Raw genomic sequence first — 11,927 nt, 5'->3', positions numbered from 1 at the left:
AAAAAAAATATAAAAATATAAAATAAATAAATCTGCTAATCAGGGGTTAGAGCTACTTCTTCCATAATGATTTCGAAAATTAGCTGTTATTTTTAGAAATAAAATTTTATTTAAGAAATTAAAAAAAAAAACTTTTTAAATTGGGAGAATTATATTTTGGGGGTAGATGAGCCCCAAATTAACAAAAGGTCCATGTAACTCTTCAAATTGAGTTCAAGACCCAATGAAAGTATGGAAATTGAGTTGAAGGATATCATCATTCAGTATTTCCAAAAAAACCCTTTGTTGATTTTGAGAAAAAAATTAGTATTTTTGAAAAATATTTTTATTTAATTTAATATTTTTTTTAAATGATTTTATGTAATTTAATATTTTTTTAAAATAAATTTATTTAATTTAATATTTTAAAAAATATTTAATTTAATATTTTTTTAAATACTTTAATTTAATTTAATATTTTTGAAAAAAAAAATTAATTTAATACTTTTGAAAAAAAATTATTTAATTTAATATTTTTTAAAACTACTTTTATTTAATTTAATATTTTTGAAAAAAAAATTATTGAAAAAAAATTATTTAACTTAATTTTATAAAATATTTTATATGTGTTCTTAAAGGGTATATTTGTCCATTATTATTTCATATCCTTTAACTCAATTTGAAAAGTTATATGGATCTTTTGTTAATTTGGGGTCCCTCTACCCCCAAAACATAATTCTCCCTTTTAAATTTATTCTCTACTAATAAATAATGCAAAAAAAAATTCAAAAATATTTATATTTTAAATTATTTTTTACAACACTCTAAAAAAAACACTTTAAAAATAAACTACAATAAATTATTTAAAAAAAAAATCTTATTGATATATCTATTTAAAATTTTAAAAAATAATTACTATATTTTTTAAAATTATTTTTAATTATTAACATGAATAGATTTTTTAAAAATATCATTATTATTCACTTAGATAATGTTAAAGTTATCATACAAGGAAGGAATAAGGATACGAAACTAATACCTACCGCATTGAACCGCGCCAGAAGGTGAATCGAAATAAATGGTGGCGTTGATCTTACCTACAAATTTAAGTGCAGTAATTTGTTCGAGTGTAACCGCTCAACCCGTGCCGAAATTCGGATTGGCCCGGATAAAATTTGTCTGGGTTATGATTGGGCTGGATTAAAAGGATTCAGACCCGAAAATTTTGGCATTGACATAGGGTCAAAGGCGTGAAAACATTTAACCGTACATTATTATTATTTTAAAATGTTTTTCAGTAATATTATTTATTGTTTTATTTAAAATATACAAAATATGAAAAATAATTATATTTTTTTCAACTTTTTAATTACACAGTTATTTATTAAAATACTTCATTGTAAATTTTTTGTTTAATAACTTATGAAGATGTTTAAGAACTCTTCATCTCATCTCAGGTTGTATCTAACATGAATATATAAATATTGGATTATTTGATTAAAAGAATTATTAAAAATTAAAATTTAAAAATTTAACTTGTTTTTTTTTTGAGTTTTATTTTGATAAAATATATATATTTTTTCTTTTTGGTAAAAATGAATATTTCTTTTAAAATCTAAATTTTTAAATAAAAAGTTGTGAAATATTAGATTCGAGATTATTTCATCAATTTTAAATAATTAATTAACAAATACTTATAAAAACGGGATTTTTTGGTCCAAGTCAGATATGGCATCATCCAAAATTACTGTACCAATAAATAATGAATTTAATTTAAACTTTACCCAAACAGCAAAACTGAAAAAGTTAATTCAATGGTTGAGTTAGGTCCAACCGACACCCTGCCTTAATTTAATGCAAAACAACAAGAACCAATTTCCAATTTTGTATCTAAAATTTTAAGGATAAGTGTGAAAGAGACGGGCCTTCATCCTTCCTGATCACACCCTAAATAAGGTAGATACACTCATAGACTTACATTTAATATTAAAATTGTACAAATTAGTTGTAGCAACTCCCAAATTATCATCATCTATTTATTGTTCCTCCACTGCCCAGCCAGTGCACATGAACCATCGAGCCACCTTCTCAATCTAGTATTAGTTAATTATTATAATTATAATTAATTTGTTAATTACAGAGTATAATGTTGGATTACATAATCCAGACCCAATGTGTAGGGTTCATGTCATTAGGCTTAGTCAGCATTACGACTGGCCCATTAGTGTTATAGTTGGGCCCACGTTTGGTAGCTGTATCGGGTACAGGATGTGACCTCTCTACAGACCGTTAAACATGATTTTTAATGCAATTATTATTATTATACCTTTCATAATTATAATACATGACACGTCACGGTCCTCTTTCTTTGCTTATCCACTCTTAATACAATTGACCCTTTTCCTTAACTATTCCTCCGCGGAATTTAATTAATAATGTATTTTATAAATTTTATATGTATTTTGATTTTGATTTAAGGGTCCACCTCTGCCGACAAGGGCTCACGTTTTGATGACTTCACTCATTTTGGTTTTCATACTTTGGCTAAAACCATTATTTATTGGACCGTCAATAAAAATTAATTTTATTAACTTTAAATTTAAATCACCTCTATGATTAAGTTTGATGTTTATAATGAAGTCTGGTCAAGAATATTGGGGTCACGATTCATGTTGGTAGGTCGCGTTTGTATCATGTCAAAACTTATATATTTACTACATAGTTCAATGAAATTCCGACACAAATAATAATCATATAAAAAACATAAACCAAAATACTGTTTAATTATTATAAAGATAATACATTTAATAATCAAGTTTTTTCATTTAGTAAATAAATTGAGTAAGTCTTTTATATGTCTACATGATTAATGTCTCAACTAAATATATTTATAAATCAATTGATCTATTTATTTAAAAACAAATTTAAAATGAGTTAAATATGAATTAAATAATTTAAATATATAATTAGGTAAATAATAGAATTATTAAATGGGTCAATATAGGTCGAATTCATATTATGAACATTAATACAAAAATTACTTATTTATTAAATGAGTTATGCAAATTAACATAAAATTTGACTCAAACTCATTTATACTTAACTTAAACTCGCAAAAAAACGCATTGAGGTCATATTGTGTTGACGAATCATGCCAAACTTTGTCATCCCTACTCAAGAGTGGTCAAGCTTTAGGGTTCAATTGTCTCCAAAAGGGGCTAACTTCAAATGGGTCAGGTTGGGCTGATCTGGGTTACAATCCGGCCCGACCAAATTTTTTTTATTCCGACTGCAATTTTCTACTTTTAGTAGCGCACGGACCTGTCATGTTCTCTATATGGGAGAAACGTGGGAGCCAAATTAGAATTATCCACTACTAAAAGTGGGTTTATTTCTTGCGTATATCCAAAACTATGTATATTTTGGCACTTATAGAAATTTTAGTGCATTTTTTTCCTTATTTTATTTTTTAATTTCTTTTTTTTTTTTTCTTTTTTGTATTTTCTTTCCGCTTTTTAAAAACCAAACATGAGTATCTATATCACGAAGCTATTTCTCTCACCTTCGCATCTTCATCAATCTCTTTCCTCATCACGGGTTCATGTCCCTCTACCTCACATGGTTCCATTGACCTCTCCCATTATCATTGCTTTGTCTTTATCTCAATGTATGGCTAAGTTTAACCAACATAGCCCATCAATTGAAAATTACAATAGTTTTGTTATTGATACATTTTTGTTATTTAAAAAATAATAAATAAAATTTTAGAGTAACTTAAATGAAATTACTTGTGAAGTGGAGATTAAGTAAAGTGAAGTTGATATTTAATGATTTAAAACTAAAAGTATCAAGCTTTAAGTTATTTATTAATAAAAGACTATAACACGAAGAATTATCGAAAATTGTTTCTCACATTTTAAGATTATAATGCATTGGGTATTTAGTAAATCAACTTAATAACTTAATTTAAGTTATTAAATAAATTAAATATATCTTATAAAATAACTTAATGATATGACTTTAAAAAATAATTTTAAGTAATAAGTAAAAATAAATAACTTATTTTTAAATTCACATCTTCATTTTATCTTTTTATTCTCACTTGTCTTAATTATCTTCATGATATCATTACTACTCTACAAGTTCTACTATTACTCAACCTCAGTTGCCATAATTATAATTTATAAGAATAAACATGTCAATTTAATAATTTAAAATATATTTTAAGTTAATTTTATTAAATAACTTTAATACTTAAAATAAGAATTAAGTGTTAAAAATATTAGAAACACTTTTTATTAAACACACTTTAAAGATGCGTTTGACAGTGATTTTATAAAGTGTTACTACTCTTTATAATATTTGAAATATAAAAAATTTTAAGTGTTAGAAATGTTAGAAACACTTTCAAAAATCATTATTAAACGCACTCTAAGAGTCCGATTAGTAATGTTTTTTAAAAGTGTTTCTAGTCCTAAAAACACTTAAAAACTTTTTTAAGATAAAAAATAAGTGTTTGATAATATTTGAAAAACACTTAAAATTTAAAAAAAAAAATACTTGAAGTGTTTTTTAGATACGCACTTGGAAGGAATTTCTTTAAAAAAACACTTCAAAAATTTTCATATATTTCTAAAATACTCTTTCCCAATATCTTCTATTCCCCTTTCACTCTCTACTCCCTTCTCTCCCCTTTTCCTCTTTTACTTCCCTTTCATAAAAATATTATTTTTAACTTTTTTTAATAATATAAATGTTTATATATATTTTTTGTAATAATAGTTAAGTTTATTATAATATTTTCCTTTTTTTTAATAAATATCATTTTTAGTAATTTACTATTATTAAAAGTGTTGGTATATTTATACAATATATTATAAAAAACACCATTATAATCACTTTTCTAAATTCTCATAAAAACTTTTTTTTCTTCACAAAAGTATTGTAAAAGAAAATACTTTTAATAAAAACACTTTCACTTAAGCAATACCAAATGAGTTCTAAGAGTCTGCTTGATAGTGATTTTAAGAAGTGCTTTTAATTTTTTTAACACTTGAAAAATTTTATCATTTAAGTATTAAAAAGAGTAGAAACGTTTTATAAAATCACTACCAAACATATTTTAAGTATTTCTTCAAAAATCATTACAAGTGATTTTTCAGATTTCTAAAAGTATTTCATAAATTTTACCAAATACCTAAACTTTTTTGAAAAAATACTTTTCAATCTAAAATTACTTATAATTATTGTCAAACGAACTCTTCATTATTTTTTTGCTACCTCAATCTAATTGAATCTGGTTCATCATGAACTCATCCACATCCACTTCATGTTTTAAATTTCACAATGTCAAAAAATTCTTATAAAAATAAAAACAAAAATTCTCAAATTTTACTCATCACTAAAATTATATTTATTGTTGAAAAGTTTGAGGGGAAAATAGAAAAAAGAATATATATATATATATATATATATATATAAAAGAAAAGAAAAAATAAAAGAATTTACAGAATTTTCTCTTATTTAGTTTTCCACAAAACTTAGGAAGAAAGAAATTAAATTATTGAAAATATATTTTTCCTCTTTTTTTTTTTTTTTTTTTTTTTGAGAAAGTGAAAAGAAAAATTCATTCTAGAAACCAAAAATAATATAAAAATTTATCAAAATCACAACTTTGTTAGGAAAATTTCATAACATTGAAATGCATTCATAACAAAAGATTTAAAAAAATCTAAAAAATAAGACAATATGCCTGTATTCTTTCTTTTTTTTTTCTGTCTGTTAGCTTTTTCCCTTTCATTTTTGCTTGAATAAGACAAAATTTTAATTTCACTTCTTTATTGAGTGATCAAATTTGAGCATTTCTTTACAAGATTAAAAAAAGATAAAACCTACCAAAATACAAATGATAGAATTTTATTTTTTTATTTTTTTAAGAATTTATGTTTTAAATGCAAATAATAAGAGCATCACAAAATTTCTAAAAGTGAAAAAAAAATATTATCAAAAAGGGAATTACAAAATAAAGGTGGGATTCTCATATGGGATCATATATTTGCCTCTAATTTCAATCTCTGGTCCTGTGCATTTCCTTCTTGATTCTCTTTACTTGCTCTATGATCATCTTCTACTATCATCCAGTGGAGTTAGTCTTTGATGATATCTTGGTATCGTCCCCACTGGAATATGCAGATTCCAGAGTAATATCCTGGAGCAATCCTCTTGTGGTATACCCTTCAATTTACTCTCATCTTCAAGAGCCACTTCTTTCACGAATTTGATGGAATTCTGTGGGGAAATAGGAGAAAGAAAATCTCTGTAAGTCACATTGAGAGGTTGGCCAAACTTTGTACTAAATCTGAATTTTTAGTTTAAAAAATGTAAGTAGCAGTTGGTTTAATGGCACCCCAGTTGGATGACTAAAGCTATGATCAGCTTTTCTGTATACTAAGGTTATGATATTCATGGGAAAAAATAATAAGTAGAGGAAAAGTGCTTTTGTACAGGCTTGCATGGATGCATTATTGCAAGGTGAAGAGATCTCAAACTTTGAGGACTTAAATCTTATAAAGAAATCCAGCAATCTGTAAAGATTACAAGGATGTGTCAGGTGATCAATGTAATATATGCTTGCCCTAATTAGGGTGCAACTTGGACAGGCCAGTCCAATCCAATTCGACTCAAGCTTAGACAATTATTTTTAATACTTGAGCTGAGCTTGAGTTAAAGTGTTTTCAATCTGAACTTAATTCAACTTGGGTTCAGGTAAGGTTTGGATAATATGACTATATATGAGCCTAACCCTGAAACAAATCTAATTTTTTTTATAATATTTATAATTTCTACTATTTTGGACTTGGGTGAGCCACCAACCCAGCCCAACCTGCCAATTTCCAGCCCTACTGAATCTTGAAAGTGAGTTGAGCTAACTAACCATCTTAAATTCCTACTTTGCCCGGTTTGGGTTGGCATATGCTTATACCTGTGAATTGTCCTGAACAGATGAAGGGCGACCCCATCTTTCTGGATCCCAAAGAATAGAGCTGTTGAATGAGAAGCCGGAAATATGAAGTGGAGATCTTGTTTCTGTTTCATTGTTCATTTTCTTTAGATGCCATCCAATGACTTGCGAAGAATCGCATACAGGTCCTTCCATGATCACCTTGTTCCTGTTTGCTGAGAGTGATGCCATTGGCCATGTACCAAACACCCTGCAAATTCTCCATGTTAGCAAGGCTTCTACATCTACAAATCAGTAATACAGTACTTTGGTTTCCAAAAAAGAAGAGTTGCTGATTAAATAATTGAGAAAATGAAAAGAAAGGGGAATACACTAATGTAGGAACTTGATTGTTTTAGTCTTCCCATTAATTGTCAGTGCTTTCCAAAGTGAAAACATATGATATTGATATGGTATTTTTAAGATGCCCCAAACTAACCATCTAGCATTGTAGAGGAAGCTCATCCTCAATTCATTATGGATATAGCCTAAAAACAGGATGCAAAGCCTAACTTTTCCACCTACCTTTTTTTTTTCTTTTCCCTTTTTTCCCCTTTCTTTTTAAGGAAAAGTATTTTGCCACAAGATATAGTACCAGATTGTAAGTAATGCAGGAAGTAGTTATGGTGATTTGCCAACTCTAAGAACTGTTTGGAGGCATGGAAAATAGAATAGAGCACAACTAACTTCAGATCCAGACCAGAAAAAAAAAAAAGAAAGAAAGAAAAAGAAAAAAAAACCTCATGTTTGGTAGACATGCAGGGTGTTCACGTTTTCCACTCATTTTGTATTGAGATTTGTTTGAGAATTAAGGAAGCTTTTCATTCAGTGAAGTATAAGCTAAATCAAAATAAATATCAGCGTGAGGGATAAGGAATTCCATACTCAATGTCTCTAATCTCATCGAAGAAGCGGAGATCATACACATTGGAAAGAGCAGCAAAATGAACGATCCCACTCAGCTTATGGTGCTCAATGTGACTGAGCGCAAGGTTCCTCTGATGATCCATTTCAGCTGCTGGCTCGGTGAAATTCTCCTTGGAAACCAAATGCCTATACATAATACCAGTTTTCCTAAGTATTTCTGAAACTTCAGAGGAATCTGTCTGTGCTTCCACTACGATCCACAGCAGCGGGGGAGGAACCAATCTTAGAGTATAAGCTAACCTCCTCAGCAAAACCCCCCGAGAAGGATCTTCCGAACCTGCCGGAGTAACAATAATCAGAAGCCTTCCAGGAACCAACTTGGGCTCATCTTCTCCTTCCTGCAAGCTTTCTGCAGTCTCCACTTCTCTAGACCTTGCCGGCACTTCTACTGGAGTTTCAGCCATCAAAGTCCTATTGCCATTCCCATCATTCGGTGTCATTGAAAGATGCAACATCTCAACTGGTTGCGGGGAAAACTGCGATTGATTCAATGCAGCAGCATTGCTAGAAAAAAATGAGGCCTTACCCGCTGGGGCAAACCCCATGAAGAATCCCATAACAAAGCAGAGAGAAAATTGGACAACAGCTTTCTTCCATAACTGAACTCTTTTCTTTGATCTCTCTGAAGACCCCATTACCAGATGAACTGCAATGGAAACCAATGAGCAAGATAGAGAGGTCTTAAGGCATGTTTATTTATGGTGAAATAATTTTAAAGAAGGGAGGAGATGGAGAGGTGTATGATGATGGAAACAGAGGAACTCAATTAGAATTGTTTTTGTGTGGGAGATGTTTGATTGGTGAGGCATTGCTTCAGAAGGTCTTCCCTTGAAGTAAAAGAAAGATGGAAAGATACATGAAGGTCTATGAGTTGCTGTCTGCACCAAATAGTTGTTGAGATGCAAACCCATCACCTAAAACCTCAAGAATCATTGCATTAACCTACTGGGGTTATGATATGTGTTTCTGTTTAGGGTTTGACTAATTCCTTTTATTAATCCAGAATTAGATGTTGTAAAACATCAATTATTGTTGCTCCATTAACTGTCACAACCATTCTCTATTTCCTCCTCCCAAATCTTCCAAGAATGTCTCACTTTAGAAACAAAATTTTCAAAAAGAACTAAAAAATATAACAATATAATTTGAAAGAAAATCCAAAAATCTACTTGCAGCATAGCATTACTAATGAAAAGGAAATTAGATAAGACTCTCTTTCTCTCTCAAAGGGAAATTATACTAGTAAATCTGATTTTGGTGTTGGGCATTTTGAATCCTGAAGGGAGATATTGCAACATGTATTGAAACAAGACAACTAGCTGGCATACGTTCAAATTAGGGTGTGGCATGGTGGCATGGTGGGTCGGTCCAAACATGAAAAAAGGGAAATGATCAAATCATGGTGGAAGCCCAGAAGCACATAAAACACAAGCGAGAGGCTTTGGTTTGGGTGGATCTTGATGTTACACCAACTCAAGAACAGTAGGCACTGCTTGAATTTGACTTCAACATCAAGGATTTCGTAACAAAATTATTGATTACTTACTTGAATATTTGACAGGTTGTTATTTGGGTGGACCAACCCAGTCTTGAGAGGCTTGGGCAATACACTAGGGTTGAGCTGAAGTTGATGTTTCTCAACTGAAATTGACTTGGGATTCAGTCGACTCTTAACCCAAACTTAAAACGTCTCCAATTTCCTTCTGGGTCGGAGAATTTTGTCCAAAATTTGCATGGATGGAAGTTTAATAAAATAGAATCTACTTGGGTGTTGGAAGCAATTCTGTTTTTATTTTCCAATTGAAGACATATTCATGCTTTTGCTCCAGGTTTGTATTGAAACGCTTAATCCAGAATTCATATACAGTGAGCATGTGTTTGATGTGGGAGAATAGAAATGGGGATCCTCAGCATACTGTTGTAAGAAAGAATTCAAATATTTATGAAAGCGAATTTTTATTTCCACCAGAGTTTATTTGGAAACAGTTTTTAAAAAATAATTTTTAAAAACAAGTCTAAGATGCATTTTAAGTAAAATATCGTTTTAGAAATGTTGTATTTTCAATCATTCTTCGTTTATTTATATGACTATTATTTATAATATTACATTTTTAACAATTCTCCGTATTTATACAATTAATTTTTAAAATAACATGAAAAAATATTTTATTTTTATAACTAATTTTCAAAATATTATTGTTTACAAAGAAAAGATCGAAATTGAGTTTTCTATTTTTTTTATAATATATATATATATTTAAAACTAACTCCCAAATGAACGCTAGATTTTTTTATTTCGAATTAAGTGGTGTAATTATAATCCAAATAAAATGAATTTCTTATTTAAATTCTTTATTCGACCTTTCCAAACAATGCCCTCCAAGAGGACAAACCTTATAAACTCATCAACTCAGAACTTGATTGGCTTCTGACTCCCAACCTCTTTCAACTGATCGAGTTGCAGGCTCCGTACATTCAAGCACTAAGAATCTGAGGTGAGACTCATTCACTCTGACGAATAACGGAAGAGTTATTCAAATATTTCACTATGGCCTATCTTCATTTTCCATCAAAACCTTTAACTTCTCCTCTTCAATTTCGAATTTTCTTCTGGGTTTTGGGAAGATGATCAACCAACCCTAACCCTTTCCTTGTTTGATTTTCAGTTTTTAATATTAATAATGTCCACACTCATTTGAATAAACCACTTAAGATTAATTGAGCTTTCTTTTCCATTTTTCTTTTTTGCCTTTTTATTGTTTTTGATTTGACTTAAGTGTCTAATTTCTAACATATGGTTATGAAGGAAATTTCTAATTAAAGAAAATGAAGAGTTAGGGTTTGACAAGTACAAAGAAGAAAGGAGGTGAGAATATTCACATGAAATATAAAAGGAGCTTACCTTAAACAAGAATTCTAGCAACCGCATACTGTCCTGATGTTAACTCAAAATTGAAAATCCACCTGATGCTGCTGGAATTTACAAGATTGCTTTGCATATAAATTTTTCTGGTTAGGGCTCAACCTGTGCTGCTCTTTTAAGGGAAGATCAATCAGAAAGCAACTAGTGATAAGTTTTGATTAATTAAAATATTGGATTCCAGTGTCCATACGGATAAAGGTTTCTTTTTTTTTTTTCACAAAATAAATACATTTTCTATCCCAAAAAACTTAAATTTGTCCAAATCGATAAAACTAATACAAAATTTTTAATTAAACTTTAGATTTAAAATAAAAATTTAAATTTTTAACTTTTTATATTCTATAAAAAAAATATATTATTCGGGATTTTATTATCTATACTTTTTCCCAGGTATTTTTCATTTTTCATATTTATTATACAAAATAGATAATTATATTTCAACAACATATAATTATATAAAATCCATAGTTAAATAACTAAAAAATCGTTAACAAAAAATATTAAAAGTTGAAAATTTTATTTTATTTAAAATTTAAAATTCAAAGCTTCAAAAAGACTTTTGCGTCAGGTGGTTAAACTTATCATTTTAACATTTTACGAAATCGGTGATGGATTAAAAACATAGATGATAAACAAATAAAAACGCAACCAACGGTTTTGTTTACTTAGAAACGCAACCTGCCAAACCATAACCGATGATGCTCACAACCAGCCTACACGACAAACCCCAGAGCCCAATATTTTCATGAATTTCCCTGCTTATGATGTCAATATGAACGACCTCCTCAGATCAGCGCCTTTATTTCCTTTTAATTGAGGCTCAAGGATAATCAAACTTCGGATCAAATTCTTCTTCAAAAATTGAGATTCAAGAGAACGAGGCTTCAGCCTCAGAGATTGGCTACAGATTGTTTTCCGCTGCTCTCTGAGATACGTAATGATATGCTTGCATGTGAAAAAGATTTATATATACACATTATAAGGGGGCAAGAACCATGGGGCCGCCTGCTGAAATCTGTATTCCTATTCACTGGTAATGCTTGCCCCCTCGCCAAACACGGAAATGGATTACCAGAATTCTAAGAAGAAAACAATCAC

The 11,927-nt window shown here is 29.3% G+C and overlaps 1 protein-coding gene across 2 annotated transcripts; it reads right to left on the bottom strand.

Moving 5' to 3' along the window:
* Positions 1-5,871: 5,871 nt before the first annotated feature.
* On the bottom strand, positions 5,872-10,963 carry LOC100249957 (beta-1,4-xylosyltransferase IRX9). 2 transcript variants are annotated; one of them, XM_059739071.1, is made up of 5 exons: positions 10,809-10,963; positions 8,433-8,552; positions 7,865-8,317; positions 6,962-7,190; positions 5,872-6,267 (listed from the first exon to the last, which is right to left on the bottom strand). In XM_059739071.1, the coding sequence occupies exons 2-5, from the start codon at positions 8,501-8,503 to the stop codon at positions 6,100-6,102; spliced, it is 921 nt and encodes a 306-aa protein (XP_059595054.1). In that variant the 5' UTR covers positions 8,504-8,552; positions 10,809-10,963; the 3' UTR covers positions 5,872-6,099. The 2 variants fall into 2 exon arrangements, with proteins under 2 accessions (XP_059595054.1, XP_010653534.1); XM_010655232.3 differs by having other exon boundaries at positions 7,865-8,552.
* Between the last annotated feature and the right edge of the window lie 964 nt (positions 10,964-11,927).

Source organism: Vitis vinifera, chromosome 8, assembly GCF_030704535.1.
Source record: "Vitis vinifera cultivar Pinot Noir 40024 chromosome 8, ASM3070453v1".
NCBI classification, from domain to species: domain Eukaryota; kingdom Viridiplantae; phylum Streptophyta; class Magnoliopsida; order Vitales; family Vitaceae; genus Vitis; species Vitis vinifera.
This window is presented reverse-complemented; position numbering and strand designations above follow the sequence as displayed.

What these genes read in the sequence shown, in the direction of transcription:
- LOC100249957 (XM_010655232.3), bottom strand. Translation starts at nt 8,541, where the DNA reads ATGGGGTCTTCAGAGAGATCAAAGAAAAGAGTTCAGTTATGGAAGAAA. An exon ending in GATGAGATTAGAGACATTGA is followed by an intron (nt 7,191 to 7,864) that starts GTATGGAATTCC and finishes GAGAATTTGCAG; the next exon opens with GGTGTTTGGTACATGGCCAA. An exon ending in CTGTTCAGGACAATTCACAG is followed by an intron (nt 6,268 to 6,961) that starts GTATAAGCATAT and finishes ATTTCCCCACAG; the next exon opens with AATTCCATCAAATTCGTGAA.